This window comes from Vigna umbellata, chromosome 9, assembly GCF_029865625.1.
Source record: "Vigna umbellata cultivar VRB3 chromosome 9, Vumbellata_1.0, whole genome shotgun sequence".
Taxonomy (NCBI): domain Eukaryota; kingdom Viridiplantae; phylum Streptophyta; class Magnoliopsida; order Fabales; family Fabaceae; genus Vigna; species Vigna umbellata.
Genome location: NC_142173.1, coordinates 43000168 through 43015635, shown reverse-complemented (window position 1 = coordinate 43015635; position 15468 = coordinate 43000168). Strand labels below are relative to the sequence as shown.

Sequence of the window (15468 nt, the reverse complement as noted above, 5' to 3'; positions counted from 1 at the left end):
CACGGGGATAGTGGCCATTAAAGTAAAGTGTGTAATTAATAAATTGGAGTGAGGAGTGTGTAATCCACACGAAAGCTACACACTACGCACTTTCCTGAAGGAAAAACAGCCAAAACTCAGTGCTTAACTTCATCTTTCTGCAATCTAAAAACATTTCCCTAAAAGTGATTCTAGTGATATTTCGCTTTCTTTTAGCGTGCTATCATTACTTTTTTTCTAATTATTCCTAGCATATTGGAATAATATCAATTTGAAGCAGTTATCTGCTTTTGTTAAGTGCTCATCTCCCTGCATTTGTTTTGTTTAAGGCCCAGATAATTTTCTTTTTTTATCTCTTTTTATTTTCAATTGTTACAAAGGAAAAATTATATTAGAGGAGGTTAGATCCATATCATATGAACTTATGAGTTTTGACCTTGATCAGAGAATGTGTTGCTGATTCCTTAAGTGGTTTGAGCCAAAATACAAAACCAATGCTCATAAACATGTGAATTCAAACCAGTCTAAAACCCTTTCTTCTGTATATGAAAGAGCATAATGTTCATTAATAACTCCGTTAGAAAACGACTTGGCATGCATGATTGTGGGAGAGGGAGAGAGAGAAAGGTATCAACACGAACCCATTAGGGAAAATTAACAATAATATTTTTGAAGAAGGAACTGGGGTGTGAGATAAGACTAGTTTTAAATAGTCATTATTTCTTCATATTCAAAGTGGCATGGGGCTTTCTTGTGGAATACACACACCCCTGAATTGATTAATCATAAATACGCCGATCCTCACATCCTTAAAGTTATGTTTTATTATTTATTGGTTTTAATGAATAGAGGGGTTGCCACTACCTTACCCTATATTTATGTGCAATGGAACATTCCCTTGTTTAAGATAACCCCCACTAAATCTATACTTTCATATCTCTAATGTAATCATATGTTAATACAGATTTTCTGATAATATTTTGGCACAACACATGTCTCATTTTTTTTATTAAATTTAAAGTATATCAGTATAATAACATATATTGTATCAAAATGGTGTAAAAAAGATGTGTTAATATCTTTTTCTTTTTCAATATTATCATTTACAACTTTGAATATGTCCAATTAATGAAAAAAATGTATATACTTTCACCATGAGAAATTGTGAAAAAACTAAATAGATGCTCCTTGATGATATAAACATATCCTATACGTAGTGATCACAATAAAATGAATCATACAAGCATCCAAACAGGTGCATGAAAAAAGTTCATTAATTGTTAATTGAAAAGCTTCAGGAATTATTAAAACAGGTGGCCACCCATCATAGTGCTCTCCACGCCATCACCACCGAGGTTCATTATCATCAAGCATACCTAACTGTAATCTTACTATTCTATGTTCTATGTCTATATAATAACTTCCATGAGGAGAGTGTGCCCTCCACAGGCAATCTTTTTCTATTTTCCCTTTATCCTTGTACCTTACAATTCTTCTGCATTATGGATTCTCTTGGCACTAGTAGCAATGAAAGGCCAATTAACCATGTTGAGATTCTCAAACACTCTAATGATATAGAAGCAAACCCTAACCAAGACATGGAAGAAAACAATATTGAGTACCCTGAAAGGGAACATTGTCTTGGGGCAGCTGTGTTTGGAGCCAAAACTGGGTTGTTCGTAACCACCTTACTGATGATTGCCATTGAAGCTTTGAATGAAAACATCATAGTCATATTTCTTGCTGGTTTTTTAGGAATAGTTGCTGGGGCTTGCAGCATGCCAATTGAAGAGTTTGTATCTGTTGACACAGAGGTAGCTCAAATGAAAGTCCACCATAAAGAACACAACGAAATGGAGGAAGATGATATACTTCTAAACCCTTTTCAAGCTTCCTTAGCATCAGCAATTGGATTTTCTATTGGTGGAATGGTGTCAGTGCTAATAGCTACTTTCATAAGGGATTATAAGCTCAGGCTGCTAGTTAGTTCTGCGGCTATGTTGGCACTGTTGATATTTGGAGGGATGATAGCAGTGCTTAGAAAAGGTAAAACTCTAGTGAGAAGGAATGGTGATAGTGGTGATTGGAGGTTAGATAACTATGGCTATTATTTTTGGCTTTAAGGATTGAAAACTGATACTCGTGATTGATGTAGAGCTTAAGTCATGCAGTGTTTTCATTTTTTAATCATGAATGAATACTGGATCATTTAAATAGATGGTGGCAAAGTATATAGGATTTACGAGTATTTGGCCAAAGATAGAAAGTTATTATTTTTAGCCACTCTGTAATAATAATTTAAAATATTTAAAGAATGAAAATAAGAAATATTTTATAAAGAAAATAGAAATTCATTTATTATATAATAAATAAAATATTTAGCAAACCAAAAAACATAAATAAATTTTATACAAATAACAAATAATTAATTATTTGTTTTAAATTAAAAAATATATTTAAATTATCAAATAAATTATTTATGATTAAGAGAGTTTAAGATTGTGATCTTTATATTATAAATGAATTTAATTTGTATAAAGTAGATATCTAATAGAAAAATTATGTAAAAGCAAAAGTAAAACATTTGTAAGTGTTGTAACTATTGGGAAAAACGTGACCCACATAAATAATAATATTTTTTAATTCACTGGGGTTATTTTTCATTAAACCTTGGCAACCTTTAAATAGGTGCAAATAAGGTCTTGGGCCAAGTACAAATAATAAAAACTAACCATAGAATATCAACTAACTTAAAATAAAATCTACCTAATCTATCTCTATCTTATATTAATAAAATAAAATAATATTCTCCTAAATAAAAGGAAAATTAAAACTATCTATATCTATTTTATCTCTATCAAAATCAAATCAAATATCACTAAACCCAAAACTAATAAAATAAGATTTTAATGAATCCCTAAAATTTAAGTTTATCCCAACAAACTCCCCCATAAACTTAAATTCTTCCTTCCTTCGCTAGGCTCCCCTTCAGGTGAAACTTTTCCTGAAGCACTTGAACTAGTGGCTAAAATCTTCGTTGTCGGTACGCCTCCAGAACCTGATCAAAGTCTTCAACCATGAGCTTTGATAGGTACTTCGACTCCTCGACGACGCACACAAAACTCTCGAAATCATCTATCAATGATTTCAAACTCTTCTCCACAACTCGATTGGCAGGCAACGACTCTCCATTTCTGCCGAGTTGATCTGCCACTTTCTCCTTCAAATTTTTAAATGACAGTCACCAAGAGAGAGAAACCATCGGCTCTGATACAACTGTTGGGAAAAACGTGACCCACATAAATAATAATACTTTTCAATTCACTGGGGTTATTTTTCATTGAAACTTGGCAACCTTTAAATAGGTGCAAATAGGGCTTTGGACCAAGTACAAATAATAAAAACTAACAATAGAATATCAACTAACTTAAAATAAAATCCACCTAATTTATCTCTATCTTATATTAATAAAATAAAATAATACTCTCCTAAATAAAAGGAAAATCAAAACTACCTATATCTATTTTATCTCTATCAAAATCAAATCAAATATTACTAAACCCAAAATTAATAAAATAAGATTTTAATGAATCCCTAAAATTTAAGTTTATCCCAACAGTAACATGTCAGGATAAATTACTAAACAAAACATTAAATATTTTGTTCATTTATAATCGTGATAACAAGATATATTTAGAATATGTATACAATTATCCAACTAATAAACAAAGGTAAATAAATATATATATATATATATATATATATATATATATATATATATATATATATATATAATCCAAATCTAAGTTCGGGAAGATTAAAGTTAACAAAAACAAATTATAAATATTAAAACTCCAACTACTAACTAGTATCGCTTTCTTCAAGCAAAGGCATATCATCACAGCCTCCTCTTCTCCCATCAAATAGATTATAATTCCAAAGAAGATATATATACACAAGCAAAACAAGAAACGATAAGCTATTATTTTAAAAGAACTTATAATATTAATTGTTGAAGCAAATCATATAAGATATTCAACTTTCACTTTTCATATGAGATATAACAAAAGAATTTAGACTAAAACCATTCGGATAAATGCATTTTCAATGAAAGTGTGCGCTCATAATAGTATTTAACTCTACATATATATTATCAAGGGATTATCACCCTACTATTTATGAGGTTAATATTCTACATTAGAAACCAAAGTCCAGATAAAGACTTCCTGCCATACTTCACCCCTCTCCCATTCCACTCTAATATGAGTTGAATGGTGGTAGTATATCAAAATACTTTCTTTTAGAATTTTTCTGTCAATCATACACTAAATACTCACCAATACATAAATCTCCCTTGAGATCTTATTTCACAATGCATATTATACATGATTCAAGTATATTTACATTCTATAAACATAAATCATTCACAATTCAACATAGATACATTTACTTAAATCAGTTCAATCATCAAAACATATTATCATAGAAAAGTTTGTAATGATTTCGCTATAGAGAGTGTGATAACGGTTGAAAATACCGTTACCTGTGATTCAATTTTGATATTAAATCAATCCTTTGTTACTTAGAAGCTTTCTTGAACTCATGTTTTTAGTTTAGTTTTGTGAATAAGTGAGTAGAATACTTAAGAATTTTATCACTAAATTCCCCTAATTTTGTAGGTTATTGATATGATTTAGAAGAAGAACAAAAGTATCAATGAGTTGGAGCCCAGAAAGGACAGAAAAAGCACCAGACCGAACGGTATGATAGAGGAGAAATTAGACCGAACGGTTAAGAATCCAGACCGAATGGTTAAGAAGACAGACCGAACGGTAAAGAACACAGGGAAGACAGACCGAACGGTTAATAAGACAGACTGAACGGTGTGAAGGTGGTTGAACTAGGCCGAACCGTGCAACGATGGTCAAACGACTGAAGAAAAAGATAGACAAATTGAACGTTTGTGAAAGGAGAAGCCGAGTGATGTGGTAGACGATTGGCCGAACGGTTAAAGAGTTAGGCCGATCAGTCAACAAAGTGAAACCGATCGGTTCAGTACATTTGGTGAGTACCATTCTGCACCGCACCACGCCCGAGCGCCCTTTTAGGGTCGCTGAGCGCCAGTTTTGACCCGTACCACGCCTGGGTGCCCCACTTAAGGCGTTGAGCGCCAGTTTCGTGGGCTTAGACCTGTTTTCTTTTATTTTTGTGTTCTATTTAAGGACTTGGACGTCCTAGAGATTCTATCTTTTGATGGCTTGAGCATAGAAACACACTTTTTACCCCTTTGGGGTAGATTTTGGGGATGTGACAACTCTCCTATCCCTTGAGGGTAGATTTGGGGATGTGACAACTCTCCTCTTCTCTTTCTAGGGTTTTTCTATCTCTTTCATTGTTAATCTAGTTTCTCCATGATGATGGGAAACTAAACCTTATTTGTTGTTGGGGAAAGATGTAACCTCTTGAACTCTCATGTATTTTGAATTTATTCTTAATTATTTATGCTTCTTTCATTAATTGTTAGGGTAATTCTTCTTCGCATATTGCTTGCTTTGTTTAACTCATTAAGTAGCATGATCGATGATTTGCATGAGTACCGGAAGGTATCTTACAATTCATGTTCTGGAGCATTATTCCCAGAAGCAGTATTGCTCAAGAATGAGGGTATGAGTTCTGGTTGTCTTAACCTTCTGATCTTCAGAATTAATTATTAGGAATGCAAGGAATCGTATGAACTAACAATTAACGACAGACTTTCTTCTCCGAGGAATCAGGTTTTAAGTATTTTAGATAGTGACATTGACATTAATGAAGAAGTAGAATTCGTATATACATGAGACTAAATTAGGTGAAATCTAAACCCCAACAACATATTCATCTCATATTATCAACTTCATCCATCCATTCTAGTGTTTAGCCGCAATTGATCAAATTGCATTCATGTTTATTTTTACTGCATTTGCATTGAAAACCCCCAAAAATTGTTCTTAAGTCTTAATTGGTTAAGCAATTACATAATTGTTTAGTGTCGTGAGTCCTTTGGGATACGATACTTGGTCTTAATTGATACAATTCGATACACTTGTCGGAGTCTTAACAGAGTGCTCAGATCCAAAAATGACGCTCAGCGAAACAACTCCAGACCCCCTGCATCGTTGACGCTCAACGGCACGGAGCTAATAATGCTCCCAGACCTCTATGTAACTCTGGCACTCAGCGCCTTATCAGATACTAGAAAATTAAACACTGAATTGGGAAAATCAAAGACATGTTTCAATGACTAAATTAGTATTCCCTACTCAGTGAAAAGTTTTAAAACAGTTTTAATCATTTGGATGTGTGTGATGTATGTTGGTTGCTTGACATGAGGAGAATGAATGAAAATTTGCAAAATGTTCATTTCTACGTGTTTTAATCGATTATGTTAGATTTCTAATCAATTAGACTGTTCTCATTGTTTTCTTTGTTTGTTGAAACTATATTCTAAAAAGTTTTAATCTGTTATGTTAAAAGGTTAATCGATTAAACCTGCTTTAGTATTGGTTTTTCAATTTTCAAATGGGCTTCTCTATGCACTTAATCAATTAGGGTAAAACAAAAATTAATTAAATTGTTCTTACGCCTTTCAACTTCTGTATCCTGAATCAACCCTAATTTTCCAAAAATCACCTAAAATCCTCAATCCCAATGGCATCTTCTTCCAAACACTATAAAAGAGTCACTTAAAAGGTCAGGTCTGCAAGCCCTATAGGTTGGATCAATGACAATGATGCACAGACGAACTTCGAATTCTTCTGACACATTCGAAAGATCATTTTGCACAAATATATAGATATAAACTTCTTTAGGCAAGAACGGTTCGTCTTCCAGGATTGGCTAGAGTATCAAGGGCTTGCAAGGTTTGTAGAAATGTCAGGAAATTGGTACCCGGGTCTGATATAGGTTTTCTATGCGAATTTAAGGGTTGAATATGGAATTATTTGCTCTAGAGTAAATGGTGTGAATATCAAGCTTGATGAAGGAATATGGATAACCATTGTTGGCTTCAAACTTGTCCCACTTGGGAGTGCCTCGTGTGAACAAGCTTGCAATATATAAAGCTTGCCTGAGAAATCTAAATGAGCCCAGAGACTATACATTGTTTAAAGCATGGGGACTGAAAAGAGATGACAGGTTGTGCACCTTTCTCATTGCCTGGATTCTGTTGCCCAGGGGGCAATCATGATCAACTCACTACTGAGGATGTGTATTTGATTCATGCTCTCAAGGGAAGGTTGCAAACCGATTTGAAGTTGCTATTTGTGATCACATGGTTAAGATCACCAAGAAAAATATGACTAGCCTTCCATATGTAGTGTTTTTTAGCTGTGTCATGCGTCACTATTATGTCGACCTTACTAATGAAGTAACTATGAGTTGTAATAAAACCAACCTGATATCTAATCTTGCTCTTCATCACATTGGTTTAAGGAAAAGTGAAGTAGGATGAACTTTCAAGGATGAGAAATTACCTATGGTAGAAGAAGACATAGTGCCTTTGAAGGTGGACAAGTCAAATGCTTGATCTACTTTTCAACCAAAGATAGATTTTGAGAGATACATGGTCAAGCAGATAATACTTTAGTTTTCTAAATTGGATAGGTCTATTGTCAAAATTCATAGGAAAATGGATGATAGATTTGACAATGCAGAAGTCTTTGAAAGCAACACAGAAGATGAGGTTGACATGGAGGATGAAGGATATATAAATATATCTTATTAGAATAGGATCTTAACTTAGTCTAATTCAGTTTTGGAAATTTTGTTACTCAAGCCATAAGGCTTTTTGTTTGAACAACTCTGTTTCTATTATTCTTAGCTGTTAGAGTTTGTCTTCTTTTGGAACTACTTTGATTGTCTTGGAACAATGCTTAATTTTGGTTGATTATATAATTGTGTTCCAAACTGTTTAAATATGTCTTGAATCTCAATTATGTTGGATGATTGAATGCATATTGTTACATTCATTGATCATACATTTTGATGTATAATTGTTGTTCATATCATGATTATTGTGATACTAATAGTGTACAATATTGAGTAAGTTGTTTTTGTAGGTTACACTACTACAAAATTGATCATAGATGATGCTTTTTTAAATAAGCGTTATCTATGAATATGTGAAATGATAGATAGTGCTTATTTAAAAAAACACTATCTATACCTCTGACAATAGATAACGTTTTTTACAAAAACGCTATCTATAGATAATTAATATTATTTTTTAATTTATAATTTAAAATAAATGAATAGATAGCGCATTTTTCTAAAAACTCTATCTTTTATAACACAAATATACATCACTTAGAGAGCGCTTTTGTAAGAAAGCACTGATTATTCGACCAACCTCAGTTCATTCTTTCTATTTTTTATGTTATGATTTCTTAATAAGGACTTTAGCAAAGTGGGATTCATGAATTTAGGGAATTTGAGAAGATTAATACCTCAATTGCTCTCGCACTTTGGTTTGCTCATTGACGAACTAGATGTAGGTTGCTCGTGAAAGTTCGTACTATTGCCGCTTCGTGATGGAGCTCTCATTAGATAGGTATCGTGAAAACCCTAAAGAATTTCACGAGGGGTATCACGAAAACCGCTGCGTAGGGCTCCAAATCTGGACACTTACGGCGAGGAGCCCATCGACGATGGCAAAGATATAGTAGGAGCCTTTCTCGAAGAGGCTTAGCTTCTCCATTATCTCAAGGTAATGATTCGATTTGGTGTTTGAGTTGTTCTCCTCTGACGCACTGTATTACTAACTCGGAGTTGGAATCTTTATTTAAGTCACTACTAAGCTTCATTTCTTCCTGATAGTGTAACGAGGAAAGACCATGAAAACATGAGGGTGGAAGAAACACGTGGAAGCAGGCGCGTGAGGAAAAAGAATATTAGACTCAATGATTATGATTGGACGGGGATTCATTAAATAGAAGTTTGTTAGAGGATGGAGGGGGGTGCTGTCATTCACGTATTCTCTGACTTCTTCTTTTGTCCTGTGCATTTCTTCTCTGCTGCCATTTCCCTTTCTGTTATATGAACTTTAATACTCAGAATATTTGGAGGACGTTTTTTTACAGAGGATTACGAAAACCATTATAACGTCATTTCATTCTCCTTCCCAAATTTTATTACTGTTATATTGTTGTCTTACACTGGTGCTTTCATTCTCTGAACTATGGCCGAAAACACGAGACTGAAAGAACTAGCTACTGAAATAGCTCGTCTCAAGGACCTTCCGGCGGAAGTTTGTCGCATCGCGGAGGCCATGGAAAGACGTGAGCGAGAGTTACAAAAGTGGATGGAACATTTGACATTACGGGAACAAGATACAGAAAACAGATTCCAAACACTTGAATCTACGTTGGGGTCCTTGCTTCAAACGAAACCACCACCCTCCACTGAGCCACCACCGTTCCAAGTGCGTAATGTTAAACTTGATTTTCCTCGCTTTGACGGTACTGACGTTCTTCAATGGATCTTCAAAGCAGAACAATTTTTCACTTACTACCGCACAACCGATGATCAACGTCTGATCATAGCTTCCATTCATTTGGAGAAAGAGGTAATCCCTTGGTTTCAGATGCAAAATCGTGCCAATGCCTTTCCAACTTGGGTTGCTTGTACTCGTGCTTTGGAAACTGAATTTGGTCCTTCACCATATGAATGCCCCAGGGCCACCTTGTTTAAACTCACCCAAACATCATCTGTTCATGACTATTATACGCAATTCACATCTCTGGCCAACCGTGTCCAAGGCATCACGACGGAGGCTCTCCTCGATTGCTTTGTAGGAGGCTTAAAACCAGATGTCAAACGTGATGTTATTTCCCAAAACCCCACTTCTCTGCTGCGTTGTGTGTCCTTAGCCAAATTATATGAGGAGAAGTACATTCCCAGAACCAGGTTACCAAACACTTCCTATTATCCCAAAACACAAGCCACAAACACCATCCCCACAACCTCACAATCCATACGATCAACCTCCTTACCTCCCTTATTATCCTTACCGCAGTCATCTACATCCAGTTCCCACCCCAAACCCAACTTCATAAAAAAACTTACTGCTGCAGAAATGCAATTACGCAGGGAGAAGGGCCTCTGTTTTACATGTGATGAGAAATTCACCATGAATCATAGGTGTCCCAATAAGCAGTATTTTGTTTTACAAGTGGATGAAGAGGTTCCTATTGATGTTCAACATGACCCTCCGGAGGACATTGTGGAGGCTGAACCTCCATCAATCGTGGAACAGCACCTTTCATACAATGCATTAAAAGGGTCTTCAGGACTTGGCACGATGAAATTTAAAGGGTCTATCAATGGCATGATGGTCCAGGTTTTATTAGATAGTGGAAGCTCAAATAATTTCCTGCAACCCACAATTGCTCACTGTTTGAAACTTCCAGTCGAGCCTATTCCCAATTTTCAAGTGTTAGTGGGCAACGGTAATGCCTTGGTAGCTGAAGGATTCATCAAGGACTTACAAGTTAAGATTCAAGGTCACTTGCTGCAATTGCCAGTATACTTACTTCCCATTTCAGGAGCTGATTTGGTGTTAGGAGCCGCTTGGTTGGCAACTTTAGGACCTCATGTTTCTGATTATAGCAGCTTATCTATCAAATTTTATGTTGGGAATAAATTTGTGACTCTGCATGGAGATCATTCATCCCTGCCACAGCCTGCTCAATTCAACCACTTCAAGAGAATGTGCCATACCAAAGGAATTGCTGAGTTATTTACCTTGCAGGTTAAAACCTCTCCCACCATACAAGATCAATGGCTGGATCTTCCAAAGAATATGGAGCCAGAAATTGTATTGTTGCTCCATCAATACAAAACAGCTTTTGACCTTCCAACAGGACTACCCCCTGATAGGCAACAAAATCATTTTATTCCCTTAGTTGAAGGTGCTAAACCTGTGAAGGTACGTCCATACAGATACCCTCACAGTCAAAAGTTGCAAATTGAGAAAATGATTTCAGAGATGTTGCAGGAAGGAATTATTATTCCATCCACCAGTCCGTTTTCGTCACCAATCATATTGGTTAGGAAAAAGGATGATACTCGGAGATTTTGCACAGATTATAGAGCTTTGAATGCTATAACAGTTAAAGATAGTTTCCCTATTCCTACTGTGGATGAATTACTTGATGAGTTGTATGGGGCACAATTTTTCTCTAAACTAGATTTAAGGTCTGGGTATCATCAAATATTGATTAAAGAGGAGGATAGGCACAAAACAGCTTTTAGAACTCATCAAGGGCATTATGAATGGTTGGTCATGCCATTTGGTTTAACCAATGCCCCTGCCACCTTTCAAGCCCTCATGAATGACATTTTTCAAGGTATTCTAAGAAAATTTGTCTTAGTCTTCTTTGATGATATATTAGTATACAGTCCCACTTGGGAAGAGCACCTTCAACATCTTGAGACAGTCCTACAGATTTTACAGCATCATCAATTATATGCAAAATTATCAAAGTGTGCTTTTGGCCTAAAAGAAGTTGATTATCTGGGTCATACAGTATCTGGAAAAGGTGTGACCATGAACAAGGACAAAATTGAAGCTGTGATGCAATGGCCAGTTCCCACCAATCTCAAGCAACTGAGAGGGTTTTTGGGACTCACAGGTTATTATAGAAGATTTATTAGGCAATATGCCTCTATTGCTGAACCTCTAACTAATCTTCTAAAGAAGGACTGTTTTATATGGACTGACGAAGCCACTCAAGCTTTTGATGCTTTAAAAGCTGCTGTTACTCAAGCCCCTGTGCTAATTCTTCCAGATTTTTCCATTACTTTTGTGTTGGAAACTGATGCTTCAGGGTCAGCTATTGGAGCAGTGCTGATTCAAAACAAACATCCCATAGCATATTTTTCCAAGAAATTGAACCCCCGACTTCAACGCCAATCTGCTTACGTAAGGGAGTTTTTTGCCATTACTGAAGCTGTAGCCAAGTTCCGACATTACCTTTTAGGGCATAAATTTGTGATTCGAACAGACCAAAGAAGTTTAAGAAGTCTTACTGAACAGGCCATTCAAACACCGGAACAGCAGAAATGGTTACATAAATTGTTGGGGTACGATTTTACGATAGAATATAAATCGGGCAAGGACAATGTGGTTGCTGATTCTTTATCCAGATCATTTCTTATGGCATGGTCACAGCCCCAACTAGATTTCCTACCAGAATTACGAAAGGCTCTAAATACAGATGAAGAAGCAAAAAAAGTCATTACGGCTTGTGTAGCCAACAAGTAGGTTGCTCCACATTATGCAGTCCATGATGGCTTACTTTACTGGAAGGATAGGATAGTCATACCTGCATCTCCTGAATTAGTTCACAAGTTGCTAAAAGAATTTCATAATTCTCCTATTGGTGGGCATGCAGGAATCACGAGAACATTTAGCAAACTTGCTCAGCAATTCTATTGGCCTAGAATGCAGCAGGATGTGAAACATTTTGTTCAGAATTGCCTGATCTGTCAGCAGGCAAAATCAGTTAATTCTCTTCCCTTGGGGTTACTACAACCTTTACCAGTGCCAACTCAGATCTGGGAGGATGTGGCAATGGACTTTATCACCAGCCTTCCAAATTCTCAAGGCTATACTGTGATAATGGTAGTGATTGACCGACTCTCCAAATATGCTCATTTCTGCCCTTTGAAAGCGGATTACAACAGTAAACAGATAGCTGAAGCGTTTGTCAAAACTGTCATCAAATTACATGGGTTTCCAAAGACCATTGTTTCAGATCGGGATAAGGTGTTTGTAAGTCAATTCTGGCAACACTTATTCAAATTAAGTGGAACTACCTTGCACATGAGCACAGCTTACCACCCTCAGTCCGATGGACAGTCAGAAGCTATTAATAAATGCTTGGAGATGTATTTAAGGTGCTATACGTATGAGTCTCCTAAAGAATGGGTCAAATTTTTACCTTGGGCTGAGTTCTGGTACAACACTGCTTATCATCACAGCAGTGGTATGACTCCATTTAAGGTAGTTTATGGGAGAGATCCTCCACAATTGACTAAATACACTCCTAATGCTTCTGATCCTCCAATAGTTCAAGATGACCTTATGATGAGACAGGAACTGATCAGCAAACTAAAACAGAATTTATTACGATCACAGCACCACATGAAAAAATATGCTGATGTCAAACGGAAGCACATGGACTTTCAGATTGGTGATATGATGCTGGTAAAGTTACAACCGTACAGACAAAATTCAGTGGCCCTGAGAAAGAATCAGAAATTAAGCATGAAATACTTTGGTCCATTTCCTATCATTGAACGAATTGGCTCTGTTGCTTATAAGTTGTTGTTGCCCTCAACAGCAAAAATTCACCCTGTCTTCCACTGTTCTCAACTAAAACCTTGCAGGGGAGATCATACTCAGCAATATGTTCCAGCACTCACTATTGATTCTGAGACTCCCCCTGTTATTCAACCTGTTGTTGTGCTTCAAGATCGTCAAATTATGCAAGGGAATACGATAGTAAAACAGTTTTTGATCCAATGGGAAGGGTTAGAAGAATCAGCTCCTACATGGGAAGATGAAAATGCCTTACGTAAAGCCTATCCAACATTCAACCTTGAGGACAAGGTTAATTTTAAAGGAGGAGGAATTGTAACGAGGAAAGACCATGAAAACATGAGGGTGGAAGAAACACGTGGAAGCAGGCGCGTGAGGAAAAAGAATATTAGACTCAATGATTATGATTGGACGGGGATTCATTAAATAGAAGTTTGTTAGAGGATGGAGGGGGGTGCTGTCATTCACGTATTCTCTGACTTCTTCTTTTGTCTTGTGCATTTCTTCTCTGCTGCCATTTCCCTTTCTGTTATATGAACTTTAATACTCAGAATATTTGGAGGACGTTTTTTTACAGAGGATTACGAAAACCATTATAACGTCATTTCATTCTCCTTCCCAAATTTTATTACTGTTATATTGCTGTCTTACAGATAGATTACTAAATCCAATTCTGGTGAAATGGATAAAGTTATAATAAAGCGTATACTATTAAAATATGGTTTAAAATCCCAAGTCCAATTTCAACTTCTTATACACTTTGTGTTACAGGTCTTGAACCTAGTAATCGATGCCTTAATATCATTGTAGAAGATATAATTGTCATTTAGAAGATATTAATTTGTTATTTATTTGTTAGATGGAATTCTTTTAGAGCATAAATACGTGTATGTTGGAGTAACTAAAATATTTGTTTCCATGTTTATTTTATCATTATACTGTCCAAAATTGTAACAGATGACAGTTAATTACATGAGTTTGCAGAAGAAAGACGTTTACATGCAAAGATATGGATTTTCATCACTTGTAGTAATTTTATCTCATCTTGATGAATGGGATTTCTATATCTTTTTTGTTTTTTATCTTGAATATTTGTGGGTATAGACCCATGAAAGTGTACATTAAATAGAGCTCATTATAAAGCTCATGGTCAACATGTAGAGTATATATATCTTTGTTTTTGAACCACCATGTCAGATTTCTTTAACACTACCTTTAATCAACATAAAGAAAATGTATCCTCTCCTTGATCATGTTTTTTTAACTCCTCTCACCTTGGTTATGTTGCCACACTTTATTCATTCAATAACCTCAACAACATCTTTCACTAAGCTTAGTCTCAATGTTAAAAGAGTTAGTTTTCCATGTAACTAACTCTAGGAAAATCCAATTAAATAATCTTAGTTTGATTTAAGTTTATATATAACCATTCTGATATGCACTTTCAATGGTCACTTTGAAGTATGACACATGAAACTGCTTCTTTGAATTAATTATGTTATGATTTTGTTATTGATTTTTGCTTGTAATGAACAATTCGTGCAGACTTCTACTTTTTCGGTAATTCTCTTGCTTAAATCAACTACCACTAAGAATGCTTCATTCACCCTTGTTTAATATTTTAAATAATTGTTATTGTCTTCTTTTATATCAAGTTAAATGTTATTGTTTTTTCCCTTGTTAATTTGAATTTAGGTAATTCTCTCTGATGCTAAAGTTTATAGGGAAGGGGAACATAAGATTATGTCAAACATACACAAACAATGTACTCTGGACGAGTATAATCCAAATACCTCTGTTTATATGGCTTGGTAAGTAAATCATAGTAAAAGTTGTCATGATTGTTTCTTTTGATATTCAGTATAAAATGTAAATGGTGGAGTTCTCATCTGATTCACTTTTAATGCTTGAATGAAAGTGAAATACCATGTAAATGAAAATAATTCGTGTAAGGTTTTGATCTAGAGGTCCTACACTCAAATTCCACTTACATAATTCAAATTCAACTTACATAATTCATAAAGAACCAAAGGATGCTAAATGGGCCATTATAACTATTGTTTACATGGACACGTAATTCATAAAGAACTCTATAAAGCATTTCTTTTTGTGCAGACAACCTTCTTATT

The 15468-nt window shown here is 35.3% G+C and overlaps 1 protein-coding gene across 1 annotated transcript; it reads left to right on the top strand.

Annotated features, from left to right (window-relative positions):
• Nucleotides 1–1461: 1461 nt before the first annotated feature.
• On the top strand, nt 1462–2177 carry LOC124823047 (vacuolar iron transporter homolog 4-like). Its single transcript, XM_047295174.2, has one exon. The coding sequence runs from the start codon at nt 1482–1484 to the stop codon at nt 2100–2102; it is 621 nt and encodes a 206-aa protein (XP_047151130.2). The 5' UTR covers nt 1462–1481; the 3' UTR covers nt 2103–2177.
• Nucleotides 2178–15468: the final 13291 nt, after the last annotated feature.